General features: G+C 34.3%; 1 protein-coding gene across 1 annotated transcript; it reads right to left on the reverse strand.

Annotated features, from left to right (window-relative positions):
• Positions 1-13,158: 13,158 nt before the first annotated feature.
• LOC148562910 (inositol transporter 1-like) lies at positions 13,159-15,526 on the reverse strand. Its single transcript, XM_088491638.1, has 5 exons — positions 15,385-15,526; positions 15,219-15,289; positions 14,603-14,938; positions 14,402-14,509; positions 13,159-13,992 (listed from the first exon to the last, which is right to left on the reverse strand). The coding sequence occupies exons 1-5, from the start codon at positions 15,524-15,526 to the stop codon at positions 13,159-13,161; spliced, it is 1,491 nt and encodes a 496-aa protein (XP_088347764.1).
• Between the last annotated feature and the right edge of the window lie 3,134 nt (positions 15,527-18,660).

The following is an 18,660-nucleotide window of genomic DNA, read 5'->3' on the forward strand; positions in this document are numbered from 1 at the left end:
ATATTTTTTCTTTAAGTCCTTCACCATTCTCAACTTCCCGTCACCCCATAAACCCCTAACATTCCATGCACTAAAATTCATTTAAATTTTTTTGTACACACTTGTTTTTTTTTTTTTTTGGGTATGCACCGTCTCATCTTTTCCGTCTGCTTTGCCACTTTCCTTTTGCGATCTATTTCTTCATTTTGTGCCTGAAAGATTGCCATAATGTCATCCTCTTCTCTATACAATATAGCACCTGACTCTTTGGCCAGCTCCCAAGTCCTTCCGTTTTCCAGCAACTGTTCCCGCAATTCTGAGCTCTGACTATCACTGTCCTCTGCTTCATTAGTGACATCCTCGTTCCCAAGATGATTCCTTCCATAGCCATCATCTTCATGTTCAGCAGCCATCCTTCTACCGTCACAACCACTCCCCAATATTAATCCTCCCTCTGCAGCACCCCCCTTATATCCTCCACCTCCGTCGTCATCCACTCCCTGTTGCACCACCTCGCCATGACCTGCATGACCATCCATAGTTGCTGGTACCCCTGTCCCGCCCGTAGTCGCACTCTCATCATCCTCAATAGCCACATCTGCATCAGTTCGGACACCCTCTCCCACCGTGCAGAGCAACCGGCTTCAAATGTCCCCCACCAGCCGCGTCTCGCCGTTTCTTTTGCTATCAGTCGCGTCGCCTTCCCCCTCGAAGAGGAACTGAGCACCGCTACCTTCTGCTGCTCATTCTGGAAAGGAGGACCCAAACCCATGCCTCACTCTGGCTACCCCACCTCGCTCCTTCAACCTTGGCCCAACTGATGGATTCGCAGCTGTTGACGACTTTGGGCCTGCCAAGGCCATTTTCCCCTCCTCCAATATGTTATTGCATCTGGCCCACGACTCACTTGGAGAAGAAATTTTTTTGCTTATTATTGGACTTCCTTCGCAGCCCATTTAACTCACATGTTATTGTTCTATCAGAATCATCCACGTAACTTGAACTGCATCTCCCCCCAAAATTAACGCACCTTCCTTGATTATTGCCAGTTACAGATTGAACCGTTGCACTATTCTCGCGATCATAATTTCTACTGCCATTACTGCCATTAATCCATTCATTTAAAATTAAGTCTACGATTACGATTCTGCCCTTATCTTTATCGTCGCTCCGGTTTACCATCATCGACAACTCTTCGTCTGGGGTTCCTCCATGCAAAGCTTCTGTTCCCTGTCTCTGCCTTGTAACCATTCCTGAGTTCCTGCTTTTTTTTTAACATGATTCCACTCTATACTTGCCCTTTCATTCCTCCTGTTCGCCGTACAGTGCAAATTACACGCCTAATGTCCTATCTCGTTCACTAGAACATCAAAACCCCCCGCGCCAATTGTTATATGGATCCATTCTTGAATCACATCCATTACACAAGTATCAATCTGGACCCGTCCTACAGTGAACGAGTTACACAATTCCGTCTCTTTGTCACATCCAACCACTTCTCCCCATTGACCTCCTATCGTTCTAGAAGTGTTGACTGACCATGCATGCAACGGAACCCCAAAACATTCCAACCATACTCTTCGAGTTTCACTATGTTCCGACTCCTCCCACTTCCATACACTGTGAAACAATTGTAGGAGCATGTTCATGTTGAATGTGTATGTCTCCTTAGTATGCAAGACACTATCAAAGGTTAAGAGCGCTTTGTAAGCTCCCATTTTTCGAACTTAGACTACATTTGGGATGTTTTTTGCAATCATTTCCTTCAAAGAATCAAAATCAATAGGCTTCGTCATGCCCTCCTACAAGGTTTCTCTGCAGCCATTCCAAATTTTCTGTCACAGCTTCTACTTCTACCTTCTTAGTCCAGCCATTTCCATTTGGTTCTTTTTCAACCTCCTTCGTCCCTGGGTCCCGTCCAAATATCAAAGGATCATGCTCCACTACCATCGAAATTGTGACATCACCTCTATTTCCGTTGGTTATGTTCCATGTTCCCAACATTCTTTTATATTTAGCTTCTCCCACAGATACAACTTTACCTCTCAGCCACAATCGATTCATTTCCGCTATTGCTTTCAAAGTTCCTCCTTTTGTTGTGTACCAAATAAAAGCAAGCATATACATGAATCCATTTTTCTGTTTCCGGGATAGATATATATCATTGATACATCCCATCCAGTTGAATAGGCAGAATAACTCCCTCTTTGATATGTCTTCTGGGAGGTTACTCACAAAAATGGAGAAGGATTCATTCTCTAACCGCCGATACTCTTCTCGATTCCAAACCCTAGGATCCTTATCATTCTCGCTCTCTCTCTCTCTCTCTCTCTCTCTCGCTCAACAAGAGAATAATTTTTTTAATGCAAGTGTATGATTTTAGAGTTATTTGTCATCTTTTTATTTGACGGTCAACGAAAATGCTATCATTAACCATTGAAATTGTGGTATATTTATTATTTAAAAATATACCGTTAGTCAATAAATTACGACATGCACATATATTAATCATGTTGTGTTCTATATTAATTAGTTTAAATTAACGATAAACATGAGATATTTAATTCTATCCTTCCGAAACTAGAGATATTTTCCTGTTCGAATAAAAAATTTTAAGCCCCATGTTATAGTTTATAACCATTCATCAATTTTTTTTATCCTTTTTTATTATATTTTTTCTCTCTTTTCCTAAATATTTGTGATAACTAATTAGAGAAAAAATCACCCTTCTTTCATGGTGTATATAAGAATTAGTTCCTAAATTAGTATTTAATATGGATATGAAAAATTATTAGATTTTACAATTCTAGGAAAGAAATATATTATTTTGACAGAAAATTCTGTTTCAAAAATTGTAAATAATGATTAAAAATTAATATTTAAAATAAGGATAAAAATAATAAAATCATAAAATTGAAAAACACGGTTAAATAATACTTGCATTCGAAGATACTTTTACTTTAAAAATTTTATGCATTGAAACTTCATTATTGTATTAGGATATAATTTATATTTAAATATATTAAATTTTCAATGAACCGAAACTTGTAACACCCTACCACATAGAGTTTTACACCTAGGATGTAAAACACAGGTGGCGAGGTGCTACGACCTTTAAGATAGGATATAAATATATATAATAGTCGAAAGAATGTAGTATACTAGGAGCCTTGAAGGATTGGTCAAACAAAATTTGTGAAACTAAACAGCGCAACGCTCAGGAACGTGGTTACTTGCGTGCGAAGAAATCGACAGTCAACGAATATAATATAACAGAAACTAGGGGTAGAGAGCCAAAAAGATACAAAATAACAAGCTCCTAACTTAGCCTGCGAAGCCAAGGCTGGCTGGAGAATATTTACATACATATATATATATCCCAAAGCCCAAAATACATAAATAAAATCCTAGCTCTCCATTAGCCTCTAAGAGGAACAAAATAACAAGTCAATTGGAGAGAGTTAAGTATATGTATATACATAAGCTATATATCAAAATAAACCGAGGAACTACTCTGCTTTAGAAGTCCAGACGCCTAGCGAGCAGTCTCTCGACCTGCATCTGAAAAACACAACACAGTATGGGGTGAGAACCAGAGGTTCTCAGCATGATAAAGGTGCCATGCACATAATATATAAGGTCCTGCAAATGCCAGAGGCAATCCTACAATGCCGACACTCAGATTATAAAACTTAAAGAACTAAACAGAAACCATAAATCAGGGTGGTTCTCTAAGGCTTTCTCAACTAAATCACCTCCTTAAATCTAGCTGGAACTTAAATATAATCCTCAATCTCTCCGCCTTTCCTCCGTTCCCCCATCTCCGGTAATTACAAAGACAGACAAGCAGACAAAGTAAGCACAGGTAGAATACAGATATCAATTATGACAATTAGCATATTATAATCAATTAGGCAATCTCAATTAATGCACAAACAAGCCATACATACAAATGCATATGATGCATGCCTATCCTATGGCCGTTGGTATCAACTGTCGGTTACGTAGCCATCCCGACATGTTCTCAAGCTCAAAAATAGACCATGGGGAGAATCCCCAAGCTGACATGGGGAAAAGAACGCCTACAAGCTTAATAATATCCATGGGACGAATTCCAAGCTGACATAGGGAAAACAATACCCCAAGTTGATATGGGGAAGACAATACCCCAAGCTGAATGTTATCCATGGGACGAATCCCAAGCTGACATGGAAAAACAACACCCCAAGCTCAATAATAACCATGGAAAAAATCCCGACTGACATGGGGAGGGCAACGCCCCAAACTCAAGTTATTCAATCGTTTCTTACAATTTATCATTTCCGATCTCATAGTGATTCACGTCTCATCTCATCATTCTCAATTATTCAACATCATTAAGATTCATGTCTCATCTCATCATTATTAATGTCACTTTACTCTCTCAATTACCTCTTATACCATTTTTCTCATCTTTATCGATCAAATACCATCTCCTCTAATCACTTATTACCTTTTAAACAAATCTTTCTTCACCTTCAAGTTACTACAATTTCCTAACTTCATTCTATGACTAGGCCTACTAACAATATTTAGACTAAAGAAATGAAAATAGAAATCTGGAGTTACAAAACTAGTATCGAAATTCTTTAAAATTAGTATCGAAATTCTCGTTTTAATTTTCTCTATCACATTAAACTATCAAATCCTATTTTCTAATCACTTTGGTTAATAATTAATTTATTCGCTAACTATTTATTATTTTCTCGGGGTTTACAAAACTACTCTAAGGTGACAAATATTTTAAAATATGAGTGTAAGTTCCGTTGAGTATAAAAAAAATATATTTTGAAATAGAGGAGTATATTCAAACTCTAAAATGATATATAAATTATGTTGAACAAGAATATCAACATAAAAAGATTATTTATAAATAGGAAAAACACGCTAAACTAAGATAAAGAAAAGCTAAGTGAGGAGCACTAAACCAAATATATACAGAACGCAAATGAATATGGCTAATATTTTTAACGTAAAAAAGAAAAAAAATTAGTATTAACTCAGAAATACATATTGGTCAATAGTCTACAATAAATAAAAAGTGCGTCTAAAGCTCAATTAAAATAATTTTATTAATTATTAATTTATTATAAATAGATATAGCATAAATGTATTTTTTTTAAAAGATATTAATACTTTATTAATTGAATAAGGTAAAAACATAGGATTTTTTAAATAAATAAAATAAATATTTAAATTACGAATATACGTTAATTTGAGGATATTTACAAATTTTCATAAAGTGTCTTATCTCGTTTATACTGTAGACGAGATAAGTTTAACTATTTGTAAACGAGATAAAACATGAACATGTGATAATGTATCACGTTTACAAACGTGATACGTGAGAAATAGTTGTTTAGTCATGTAAACGAGATATGACAAAACTTATCTCTTTATAGTGTAAACGAGATACATGGGAGTAAAAAACGTTTACACAGTAAACAAGATAGAATAGGACAAAAATAACTCCTTATAAAAGGATTAGGAAACCGCTGGTATTCCTAAAAAATATCTCAATTCTTCTTTTTCTACTGTTTTTCTTCAAAAAATTTAGCAAAAATATCTAGTGACAGTGGTTTCTTTGTTGTGATGGTGTATCCCAACTGTCAGATGAGAAACAATGACAGCAGGGTTATATTTGAGTATGAAAATCCTGCATTGTTCTGAACTCGAAGAGCAAATTCGTTTTTCGAGTTAAAGAGTATGATATTAACGCACGTCGGTGGTGGTGAGAGAAAAGGGGTTGGTAGAGTTGGGTTTATGATGCTAGCACCGATGGGGAATGGTGTATTTCGGTTTCGTCTATTCTAGCTCGATGGCGATGAGCAAGCATGTGCGCCTTGTTTGACGTGCACGGCAGAATTATAGTTGAACAAGTGATGGAGCTTTCTGCATAAGTTCGTGATGGTGGTGGTGGTGGTGCTGGCGGCTCAAATTTTGTACCGGATGACCCTCCGCTCACACCACGACCGTTGCACTGTGCTAGTCCAGTGCAGGACATAGACGTTGAGGATGGGGAATCCGACGAAGAGTACATTGCCGATAACCACGAAAGTGGTTCCTCTGACGACGACGACAGCGACAATGAGTTCATACCTGAGACTCTTGTTGATGGATCAGTTCAATACCTTTTGCCTGTTCCGCGTCGAATTCCAAAGTTATCATCTGTACTCAGCTACTACCATACATTAGATTTGGATGCAATGCACGAGGAAACTTCATTTTTGAATATGGGGGCCGACGATTACAACACCGATGGTGGTGTGGAGTTTCAGGTTGTTCATAGATTCAGAAGCAAAGAGGCAGTGCTGCAAGGCGTGATGAATTACAGCATCCGGAGAAGTGCCGAGTATCGAATAGTCGAGTCGGATCAGTTCAAGTATCACATACATTGCCGGAAATTTACAGATGGTTGTCCTTGGAGTCTCCGTGTCGCCCTCCGACAGAATTTCATATATTGGTGAGTGTTATTATATTTTAATTCATTGTCTTCTTCATCGTTCTTATTTTGTTTAGATTTTAATTCGACTGTATTTAAAATGGTTAGGAAAGTGCGTAAATTCGGCGGACCACACACGTGTCTGGCCCCACCATGTCACAGGATCACCAACAGTTGGACATCAATCTCATATGCAAAATCATCCTGCCACTCATACAGTCCAATCCATCAGTGACCATTCCTGTTCTACAGAGAATAGTGAGACAGAGCTATAACTTCAAGCCGTCATACTAGAAGGTTTGGATGGTAAAACAAAAGGCAATTGCCTAGATATATGGTGATTGGGAGGAGTTGTACAATGAGGTGCCGTGATTGCTCCAAGCGTTGCAGAGTTGTCTCCCTAACACGGTATGTGAAAAAATTTAATTAATTAATCAAATCAAAGTAATTACTTATCTAACTTTCACTATGAGTAAATTATACACCTAACTCATGTTACTAACTTGCCAACTAACCTAAACTGTGTTACCTCAATATCATCCAGCCTACTCATTTGTTAAAACACTAACTCTATAAAAGTTCTTGAAATAAAATCGCATAGACTTATTAATTTAAACAATAAAGATAACACTAACCTCAAAGTCGATGGCTCCCGCAATGTACTAACTAGCGTTGAGGCAGTTGATGTCAAGGTCCCGTGCATCCGGGCATGCCATAATGTCCGAGGAACTAATAAATATCAAGAAAATAGTGTAAGAAAGAGAGAAATGAGAGAAATGTGAGAGAAATATGGAGTCTGAAACACTGTGAATGACTTCCACTTATAGTCGCTCTCTGGACTTATCTCGTTTACAGTGTAAACGAGATAAGGCTCGTATCATATCACGTTTGTAAACGTGATACATTACCATGTGTTCGTGCCTTATTTCGTTTACAGTGTAAACGAGATATAGCAAACTTATCTTGTTTACACTGTAAATGAGATAAGGCACTTGATGAAAATCTGTAAATACCCTCAAATTAATGTATATTCCTAATGAAAATATTTATTTTAAAAAAATTTAGAAACATATGTTCACATTAGAGGGATTGAAAAAAAATTGAGGGACTTCCAAGAGACTTATCAATAGATGAAAGAAATAGAGATAACAAAAAGAGAAAAGCAACATTAGATGCAAAAAACTCATGATGGAAAACGGCAAGACATCCGTATCAATTCTTGATGTAGCTCTCTTAAATGCTAGAGTGCTAAAAAATCTAGCTATTTCTCTCCTTTCACACAGACTAGAGAAGAAATTGTGAAGAATTGGGTCTTCACATTTGCATTCGATCGCGTTAGAAGATTTTTAGTTACCTCCTCTGTTAGCTAGATCTAGACCAGGTAAGCACCAATTCAACTCAACTTGCCTACCAGGGGCGGAGGTACATACTATTGAAGGGGGGCAATGGCCCCCCCAAAATTTTAATTTTCATTTAAAAAAAAGTCTAGCTCCCTCCTGTTTTTATTTCCCAGCCCCCTCCCTTTTTTTTTGTATTACTTTCCCAGCCCTCCTTAATTCATTAAAAAAATAGCCCAATAGCCCATTTCCCATTTTCCACCCTTTTTTTTATTTGCCAGCCGCCCAGCCCCCTTTCCTAATAGCCCATTTCCCAATTCCCAATTCCCACCCCTTTTTTTATTTGCCAGCCGCCCAGCCCCCCTTCCTTTTTGTTCGCATATTTTTCCAATCTCTCTTTTTGTTCCTACACTTTTTACTTTCACTTTGCAGGTAACAATTTTTTACTTTTCTTATTCTTCTTTTTCTTTATCTCTTTAATCTTCTTATCTATTACCTCTTTGACTCTTGTTTTTTTTTTTTGCAAATTAAGAAAAAAGATAGTAATTCAACAAGTGATTCTTCACTACTGTTTATCAAAAAAGGTTCTATTTTTATTCTTTTTTATTTTAAGAAAATTATTGAACTATTGACTTTTCTATTATTATTTTTCTGTTAGTCTTATCTAATTTTTTTATATTTTTAGTATATTTAGTTATTTACTTAATTTATTATTATTTGTTAATTAAGTTTTTGTTATTATATGTTAGTTTGTATATTTAGTTTTTTTATTAGTTAACTATTTAATTACAAGGTTATATTATTTATACTACAATATTATTATTATTGTTCTGAATTTTAATATCTTATTTTGAATTGAAATATAATTTTTATATTTTATAAAAGATCTAGATTGTAATTTACACTTTTTGCTAAATATATTTTTAATTATAGGAACTTATTTGGCCATTTGAATTATGAGTAAGTTCAAAATCATTGATACATTTTTTAAAAGAAAAGATCAAGAGAATGAAGATGCTTCTACTATTACTACTCCAATACAAATTCAATTATAGATGATTTTGAAAATAGAAAAAAACGTCGAATAACATTTTTATGATACAAAACTGTAAGTGGTAACTTTAATATATTATTATCATACTTTAATTGAGATTATATATTTATTTTTTTATTTTATCAATAGAAATAGTAATATAAAATATTTTTAGTAAATTATTAAACACCGCCCCCCCTAAATAGTTAGTCTAGCTCTGCCCCTGGGTATTAGCATAGCCAATGTCAAGTTAGGTTAGAACTTGAGTGTGAAATGATTGTGTTAATCCTGTGGAATTGGTGTATGTAATACTTTAACTATAGTAGAAATTCCACCACTGTTGTGGAAGAGACTGGACGTAGGTTGCATAGCACAAGGCAACCGAACCAGGATACATGGTGGTGGTAGCTTTTCTCTTCTCTGCTCTGTTCTGTTTTCTGATATTCATGAGACAAAACAAAATTGTCTCATAAATTTTCGCTGCTGAGTTCAAACAGAATCAGAATTGCAAGTTCATTTAAAAAGAGGTTATTTCAGTAACAAAAAGAAAGGCATAGATTCAACTCCCCTTCTCTAAACCTTCTACAACCTTCAGATATGTTGCTATAAAATAATAAAAACTTAATTTACAATAAATTTTCTCTCTTTCTTTTTAAAATAAGTAAATATTTTTATATATTTTTTAATTTAATTTTAATATATTGTCAAATTAAAGATTTTATGAATCCATACAATTATGTATTATAATGTAAAAAAAATACCTTTTACATTCATCATGTAAATATTTATCTAAAAGAATAAATGTGATGAAATGACTATGTAAAAAATATACATATTTTAATATATCAAAATTAACTTTCATATTTGTAAACAATTGTTCTACTATTCATTACAATTTTAAAATATTAATTACCACCCATTCAATTAAAAAATTTATTTGTTACAATATTTATGACATAAAACACTGTTTCACCCAAAATAGTTGTTACAAGCAAACTTATTTCAGAGTTAAGATTAAAAAAATATTAAATAATTTTAAAATAAAATTATTAATTAAAAATAGATATTATTTTTTTTATCTCAACTAATTTTTGAAGACAAAAAATACTAGTAATTTTACTTATATTTAGAAAACTAATATTTAGTTTGATAATTAATTAATTTATTAATTTCAAAAATTATATTATCACTATTCATTAATTTTTATTGAGTTAATTTATTTAATTAATTTTAATTTTGATATTAAATCAAATTTAACAAAATAAATATTGTTACATGTTAAATTTAATAAAAAATTTAATATAAATCTCAATAAAATTTTATAGTTTTTTGTGGAGGTAAAAATATAATTATACTGGGGACAATAATATATATTTGTATAAAACTATTACTTTTTTTTAAACTTAGTGAGGGCAAGTGTCCTCCTCCTTTGAACCTCAATCCGTCCTTGATAACACACGTCTAAATACAAGTCTATTTACATACATTCTTCATGTGCTGAAAATATTCAATTTCATCATTGTGGCATAACCTTTTGTTTTATCGTTAAAAAATAATATTGCTTATCAGTAGAGGAACTAAGGTGTTCTTAGCAACGATAATAATGATGATGATGAGAGTTAAGGCCAAGATTGATCATGACCAACTCTGATATCATGTAAAAGTATTGAAAGAGATTAAAACCAAAGAGAAAGTTAATAGAATGAACTTAGAATATGAAATTGAATTGATAGTGGAATGAATTAGTTTACACTTGAAGCTACCTCACTTATCTACACACTAAGAATGAAGGATAACACATCAATAGCTAACACTCAATTGATCCTATAACAGATTCTCACTTCATCTAACTAACTCTATTGCATATCACACATGTCACCACTCATCACTGTCTTTTCCATTAACGTTTTCCCCTTTTCTTTGGCCAAAGCTGCCAGTAAGCACGCTGACACATGTGCACGTACATATATATTGCATTTTTTATTTCTTCTCCTTTTATTTTTTATTCTTCTTCATTTCATGTTCAAACCCTAGCTTTATGACTTTTCGTGCTTTCACAAATTTTAGGCGTATTGGAAAAGTTGTTGATCATGTACTTGCTTGCTCAACTATTCTCTCTATGTTATTATTTTTTTCATAAGCTTTCTCCTTCTAAATATTTGAAACTTCTTCAAAAGTCAACCCTTTTGTCTTTGGCATGCAGAAAATCACAAAAACTATTGCAACACAAGCAACAGCCAAAAGAATCATAAAACTCACCAATCCCAATCGCATCCACAAAAGAAAGGAAGTTAATAGACATGATGACAATTGTTGCAGACATGCCACCACATATTCATCTAAACTCTTCAAGGTATATCTCAGTGTTCACAGCCCAAGGAACAAGACCCATTCCAGGTGCAAAGAATATAATATACAAAGCCAAACCCGCAACAGCAAGTCATCCATAAACTAAACTCGGGTTGCCATGTCCTCTAACATGACATGAAGCAGAGAGTAGGATTAAATTAGTAAATTTTAAATTCAATTCATACCTTCTTTTTCAAGAAATCATTGCACATGTTTTAACTAACTAGTTTTCTCTCAACCCCACACACTAGAAGTAGACACTTTATTGACAGATATTTATGTAGAAAATTTATTTGGTTCTTAGAGAATTTGAATAATTGTATCTGATTTGTCTAAAAAGTGAGAGATGAAGATATGGATCTCATATTTTATATTTGTGTCATGTAATTAAAAAATTAGTCATAGTAGAAGAGATCATTTATGTATTTATTCTAACATTGATTTTCAACTATCCTTGTACAATATGACATCATATATATATAACATTTGATGGGCCACTTGAATTCCCCATGAAGAGAGATAAGGCATGTGGCCAATGCCGCTAAGCAGCAGGAGCTGAGGGTTTCCAATGGCACCAGCACAGAGAATAACCTCAGCATGTTCACGTAAGAGGACGGAATTCAAAGGCTGTGAATAGGAGCCTTATAGTCCACTAAACGAGCCTTAGAGCGAGCTATATATATATATATATATATATATATATATATATATATATATATCAATCAGTGGTGTTAAACAATTTTAGTATCATAAATATATAAACTTAATATTTTTAATTTAGAGATTGATTACAAAAATATGGAAGATAATTTATAAAAATATAAATTTTCATTTTTTATATATAGCAAGGTTGATATATATAAATATATAGTATTTAAAGTAACACATTTTTATATTTTTGCAATATATTATTTTTTTCAAATTAAAAATATTTATTAATATTAAAAATATTATTTTAATTTTAACACCACCTTTTAAATGTTGTTAACATTGTATAACTATCGTAGCCTTCGTTCTTAATAAATTAGTTTTAAATATGTGTACAGTAACATAATACGACGTTAGTAAAAATACTTACTTTTTACATTGAGGGAATGAATAGTTATCCAAATTAACAGATTTGATTATATGACTATATAAAATTAAATGTTATATAATATCAGTACATCAAAATTAAACTATTTATTTTATATCTTTGTAAAATTTATCAATCAAATATTTTTGGATAAGATTTGAGTTCATTCTAATGTAATAAAATGACATTTTTTGTCCATAATAAATTAATCAAATCATAATGACTGTACATGGTCGAAAATAGCCAAGTATATACTGGGAGGAACTAGAAACGAGATCAAGAACTACTTGAGGACTAGGATCTAGAAGCACATTAAGCAAGTTGATGAACACTGTGTTGCCAAGTTGAGAGTATGAAAACTAGAAAGAAAGCTAAGAGAATGAACTAAATATTAAATTGAATTGATGTTGGAAGAATGTATTAATTTACATATGAAGCTTCCTCATTATTTACACACTAAGAGTGAAAGATAGAGAAACACATCAATAACTAACACTCAACTGATCCTATAACAGATTCTCACTTCATCTAACTAACTCTGTAATGCAAACTAACTCTACATTGCTTGTCACACACGTCACTAGAGTCTTCTCCCTTAACACCCCCCTCCGAAATCTCTCTCACTCTCTCAACCTGTCTCAAGATTTGGAAGTGAGAAAAGGGCCATGGACCATGGAAAAAGACATGATCCTGATCAACTATATAGCCAACCACATGGATGGTGTTTTGAACTCTTTGGCCAAAGCTACCAGTAAGGACACAGACACATGCGCATGCACATATATATTGCATCTTTCATTTCTTCTCCTTTTATTTTTTATTCTTCTTCATTTCATGTTCAAACGCTAACTTTATGACTTTTCGTGCTTTCACAAGTCTTAAACGTATTGGAAAAAGTTGCTGATCATGTACTTGCTTGCTCAACCATGCTCTCTATGTTTTTATCTTTTCCATAGGCTTTCTCCTTCCAAATATTTGAAACTTCTTCAAAAGTCAATCCTTTTGTCTCTGGCATATAGAAAATCACAAAAACTATTGCAACACAAGCAACAGCCAAAAGAATCATAAAACTCTCGCCGAGCCCAATAGCATCCACAAAAGAAAGGAAGCTAATAGACATGATGACACTACCAACCCAATTAATTGTTGCAGACATGCCACCACATATTCCTCTAAACTCTTCAGGGTATATCTCTGTGTTTACAGCCCAAGGAACAGGACCCATTCCAGGTGCAAAGAATATAATATACAAAGCCAAACCCGCAACAGCAAGCCATCCATAAACTAAACTCGGGTTGCCATGCCCTCTAACATAACATGAAGCAGAGAGTAGGATTAACGATCCAACCACACCTATTAAGCTACTAAGTGTAAGCTTCTTTCGCCCTACAATGTCAATAAGGTAAATGCCAATAATTGTGCCACCGGCATTAATTACAGAAACAATGAGGGATAAGAACAAAGCCGATTCGTTTGATTTGAAGCCAGCCAATTGAATGATTGTTGGGCTATAGTACATTATAACACTAATACCGGTAAGTTGTTGGAATGCTTGAAGTCCAGCGCCACATATGAACGCAACTCTGATTTCTTTCAACTTAAATACATCACTGTATTTAACTTTGACCTTATCCTTTTGTTCTTGCTCCATGTGAGCTTCAAGAATATCTATTTCGTCCTCCAACCGAGGAGATGGGTATATCCTAGAAAGAACATTGGTGGCCTCCTCCTTCCTATTCTGCAAGTTAAAAGTAACTAAGCTTTTAATTATTGTACCAAAAAAAAATCAATATAAGGATTTATTTTACCCAAATTTTATAGGTGACTAATGACATAAAGTTGTCTTCATATGAAAATAATAGTTGATAATCATTAGATGATAATTTATTTAAGAAAAAAAGTACGTGAAACTAATTTTTAGTTAGCTAACATTAGTCAACTTTAGATTTTATATTTATAATTTAAGTTTTAGGATCTAGAATTTAAGATAAACAAAATAACAAAATTGGCTGATGTTAGTTTAAAAAAAATTGGTTTCCAGCATTAACTTTAGTTCAACATATCAAATTATCTAATAGTTATTACCTATAATTTTTGCATAAAGAGAACTTCACATGAATGATCATTGATCTTATATTATCATTTACCTTCAAATATAGCCATCTGGGGGACTCAGGAAGAAAGACCATAAGAACCAACTGAATAACAGCTGGTGTACCTGCAATTCCAAGCATCCAACGCCATGTTCCAGGAACCTGCACACATAATTTTGCTCTTAGAAAATCAAGATGGATGAAGACAAAATTATTACTATTGGTATTGTTAGCTAAAGAGTTGGGTATGCTTACTCTAGTCAAACCATAATTGATGACAAAGGAAAGAAATTGGCCAGTTGTGATCATAAGACAATTGACACTAACTAATCCACCTCTTATTTCAGACGGTGATACTTCTGCAATATACATAGGAGCAGTAACAGAGGCGAAACCTACACCTAGGCCAACAAAAAACCGGCCAACTATGATAAGAGTGGGATTTGGTGCGACGGCGATCAAGAGTGATCCTACTGCGAAACAAATATCTGCCACAATAGTGGCAGCCTTACGCCCTAAAGAATCATTAATGTAACCACCAATGGCGGCGCCGAAAATTGCACCAATTAAGGCCATGGCAACTATTAGTTCCTGCAAACATAACAAAATGAGAACATATAATTGCTGCAAAATGGCACTCTACTCTAGTCCTACTGTGTCATAGTCATAGTTACGTGAATTCACAATTTATCTTTGTTGTCGAATGCTATATATATATATACTTTTCCCATTAAAAATTTTAAATGTGATGTATTGCGTACCACCTACCAATTCTCCTACCAGAACATATTGCGTTTCATATAACTATATGGTCACAATTACAAGCTACCGAATTAAAAGAAAATGAACGAAAATCCACTCTCTCTTTTACCTGAAGAAAACTACTGTTCTTTACAACTTCAAAATCATCTTTTATGTACAAGAGAGCGCCAGATATCACACCTACAAATGAAAACAAAATATATGCTATATCATTTCTTTCTTTTTTTTTCTTAATTAATGAAATGGTAGACAATACGCATATATGTATACTGTACCAGTATCATAACCAAATAGAAGGCCACCAATACCAGCCGCAAAAGTAACTCCAATAATGTAAAAATTTTGGGAAAATGATATTCTGCGCTCTGGATGTTTCTCCAAATAATCAGAGCTTCCTGCTTTAATCGACACGCACATATCAGTCACCATTGTTGCTAGCTTGCTTTTATCAACTAGTTGTAAATTGCATGTTAATGCGTGAGATCTAACATAGTTTTATAGATAATAAAGTTGTTAAATTTAAAAATTTTGTTGGATTTCTTGTTCCCTTAAAAGTCGATGGGCATATATATGATAACAACATTTGTTTTTTTTATGAAGGGTCAGTTTCATGTTGATGTGAACTTGCAACTAGATTACTCTCCCTTCTTTTTATTTCCTTTCCTACTTTCCGTTATTACTCTGTCACAACGAATTTGTACTCAAATACCTACATATGTTAACATGATTGCTGTCATTTTGGATCCTTATATTAACTATCTTAATTTAGATTATTTTAATTCTTATGTATTGATACCATTTAATAATTTTCTATTTTTGTCTAATAAAATATATTTATAGTATTCATGAGCCTTTCAAGCTATAATCGGTGGTTATGTGAAATTTATTTGCTGATGTATTGATATGTTAGTTGGATGTCTATAAAAATCTGATTCACAGTGATATTTATTATATAAATTAAATCCAAATATTAATACATGTGAATCATAAAAATTATTTGCATATATTTTCTTACGAGAAATGTTAAAGATAATTTTTATTAATATTAGTTAATACTGTTAGCTAACATTTTATTTTTATATTGTTAGGAGTTAATTTTAGTATTTAAAATTTAAAATTTAGTACTTAAACTTTAAAATATTTACTAATATTAATTAAAAATAATAAATTTTATTGGTTATGGAACATTATTTTTTTGTTATACTAAGTTGAGTTGTGAGTATATTTCTTTGGTGGCTTTTTATAGTTGGTGAAAATTTTGTTATGTAATGTGATAGGCACTTATTACCTTCTTATTCAATGGTCAACAAATAGTATCTTCTGGTAAAAGAGATAAGCCGTGGATAATCACTTAAATAAAGATTAACTTAACTAATAACAACTCTATTTGTCATCTTTCTTTTTTTGAAAGTAAGAGCTCAACACAGTACAGTAGAGCGAACAGAGCTAGACAAGCAGCATACGCTTACTTAAATAACTAAATCAAACACATAAACTCCCCATGTCATCTTCGGCATAGCCATCAACAACAAAAGGGATCAACACCACTCCACTCATTAACGCTTCTCACGATCATGTTAATGACTTCTTCAACACCTCTGCTTTGATTCTGGAAAAGCCTGTTATTCCTTTCCATCCATATATTCCAAATGACCGCACACAAGCACCTCAGCCGCTGCTTACGATCCTCCTTACTCCTCGATTCCTCTCTCCAACTGAGAAAGTGCTCTTTCATCGAACCCAGATAAGACCATTGACAACCAAATCCTGATATCCAAGCACTCCACACCTACCACGTAAATGCACATCCTAGAAACAAGTGATATACATGTTCCAATTCATTATTACATAGCATACATATAGTATCTTCCTGTCTGATAATTCCAAACCAGCTCAGCCTTTCCTTAGTGTTCACCCTGCCTATTAAAACAAACCAAGCAAAAAGCTCCACTCTTGGTGAACCAAACCTTTCCAAATGGTCCTTGTGAAGCTGTAGCTGGTTACCACCTCTGGGAGTGCTTCAACCTGCATCACCTGCACAAATGAGTTAGTTGAAAAAACACCTTTCCTATCATATTTCCAAACCACTCGATCCTCTCTGTTATTTACTAATTTCATCGGTCTCAAAGCCTCATGTAATTGACTTAGAAGCTCCAATTCCCACTAAAAAGGCTCGTGCCTCCGTTGGAAATTCCAAATCCACTCTATCCCATCCCAAAACCCACAATCCCCAATAACGGATCCACATTGGTTTGAAACAGAGAAAAGCCTCGGGAACCGGTCTTTCAGAGATCCACATAGTAGCCATACACCCTCCCAAAACTTAGTCCGTTGCCCATCACCAATCTCCATGGACAAACTTGTAACCATCTTATCCCTTATACGTTCATTCATGATGTGCAACTGGCATATATCCTTCCATGGGCCTCCTCTTGTAGGTAGTGGTTGAGTTGACAGTAGCTCATTGGAATTCAGATTATTACATGAACATACAATTTTCTTCCACAACGGGCACTCTTCCTTTGCAAACCACCACCACCACTTAAACAACAATGTTGATTTCTGAATCATTGCATCACCAACTCCCAAGCTACCTAGTTTCTTTGGAGCCTGTACCATTTCCCATCTAACTAATGCCATACCATTCCTATCATCTTCCTTACTCCACATGAATCTTCTCTGTAGTGAAATTAACTTCTCAGCAACAGCTTTCGGCATCTTAAATAGACTCAAATAGTACATTGGCAAACTGTTCAATACTGATTTGATGAGCACCAACTTCCCAGCTTTGTTTAGCACCTTAGCTTTCCACAAGCTTAGTTTCTCCTCCACTTTGTCCAGAATAGGCTTCCAAGTCTTCACCAACCTCAGGTTTGCTCCTAAGGATATCCCAAGGTATTTAACTGGGAGAGTGTCCCCCTTAAAACCCAAAAGGTTACACATACGCTGTATCCACTGCTCTTCACAATTAATCAGAATCAAACTTGACTTATCAAAATTAATACAGAGGCCTGACATCAACTCAAAACATCACAGAAGTCGCTTATAATTCTTAATAGTCTCCTCTTCTGGTGGGCAGAACAGAATAGTATCATCAGCAAACTGAAGGTGCGACAATTCTATGCTATCCCTACCCACCAACAACGGTAATATACGTCCATTCCTGATCGCCTCTCCAACCATTCAATGTAGCACATCCATAACCAGTATAAATAAGAAGGGAGAAAGCGGGTCACCTTGTCTCAAACCTCTTTCCATTTTGAAAGGCTTAGATGGTGACCCATTTATCAATACTGACATAGATGCAGTGGCCACACACTCCATAACCCAAGCTCTCCATTTATGCCCGAAGCCCATCTTTTGTAATACCAAGTCCACAAAGCTCCATTTGACTCTGTCATATGCTTTCTAGAAATCTATCTTGATTATTGCTGCTTCCTTTTTTCTCTGTTTAAGCCAGTTTACTGTTTCACATGCAATAAGTGCCCCATTGTGTATTTTCCTTCCCTTGACGAACGCACTCTGAGTCTCCCCTATTAACCCTGGCATCA

The sequence above is a fragment of the Arachis ipaensis genome, chromosome B6 (assembly GCF_059453495.1).
Source record: "Arachis ipaensis isolate K30076 ecotype BB chromosome B6, ASM5945349v1, whole genome shotgun sequence".
NCBI lineage: Eukaryota > Viridiplantae > Streptophyta > Magnoliopsida > Fabales > Fabaceae > Arachis > Arachis ipaensis.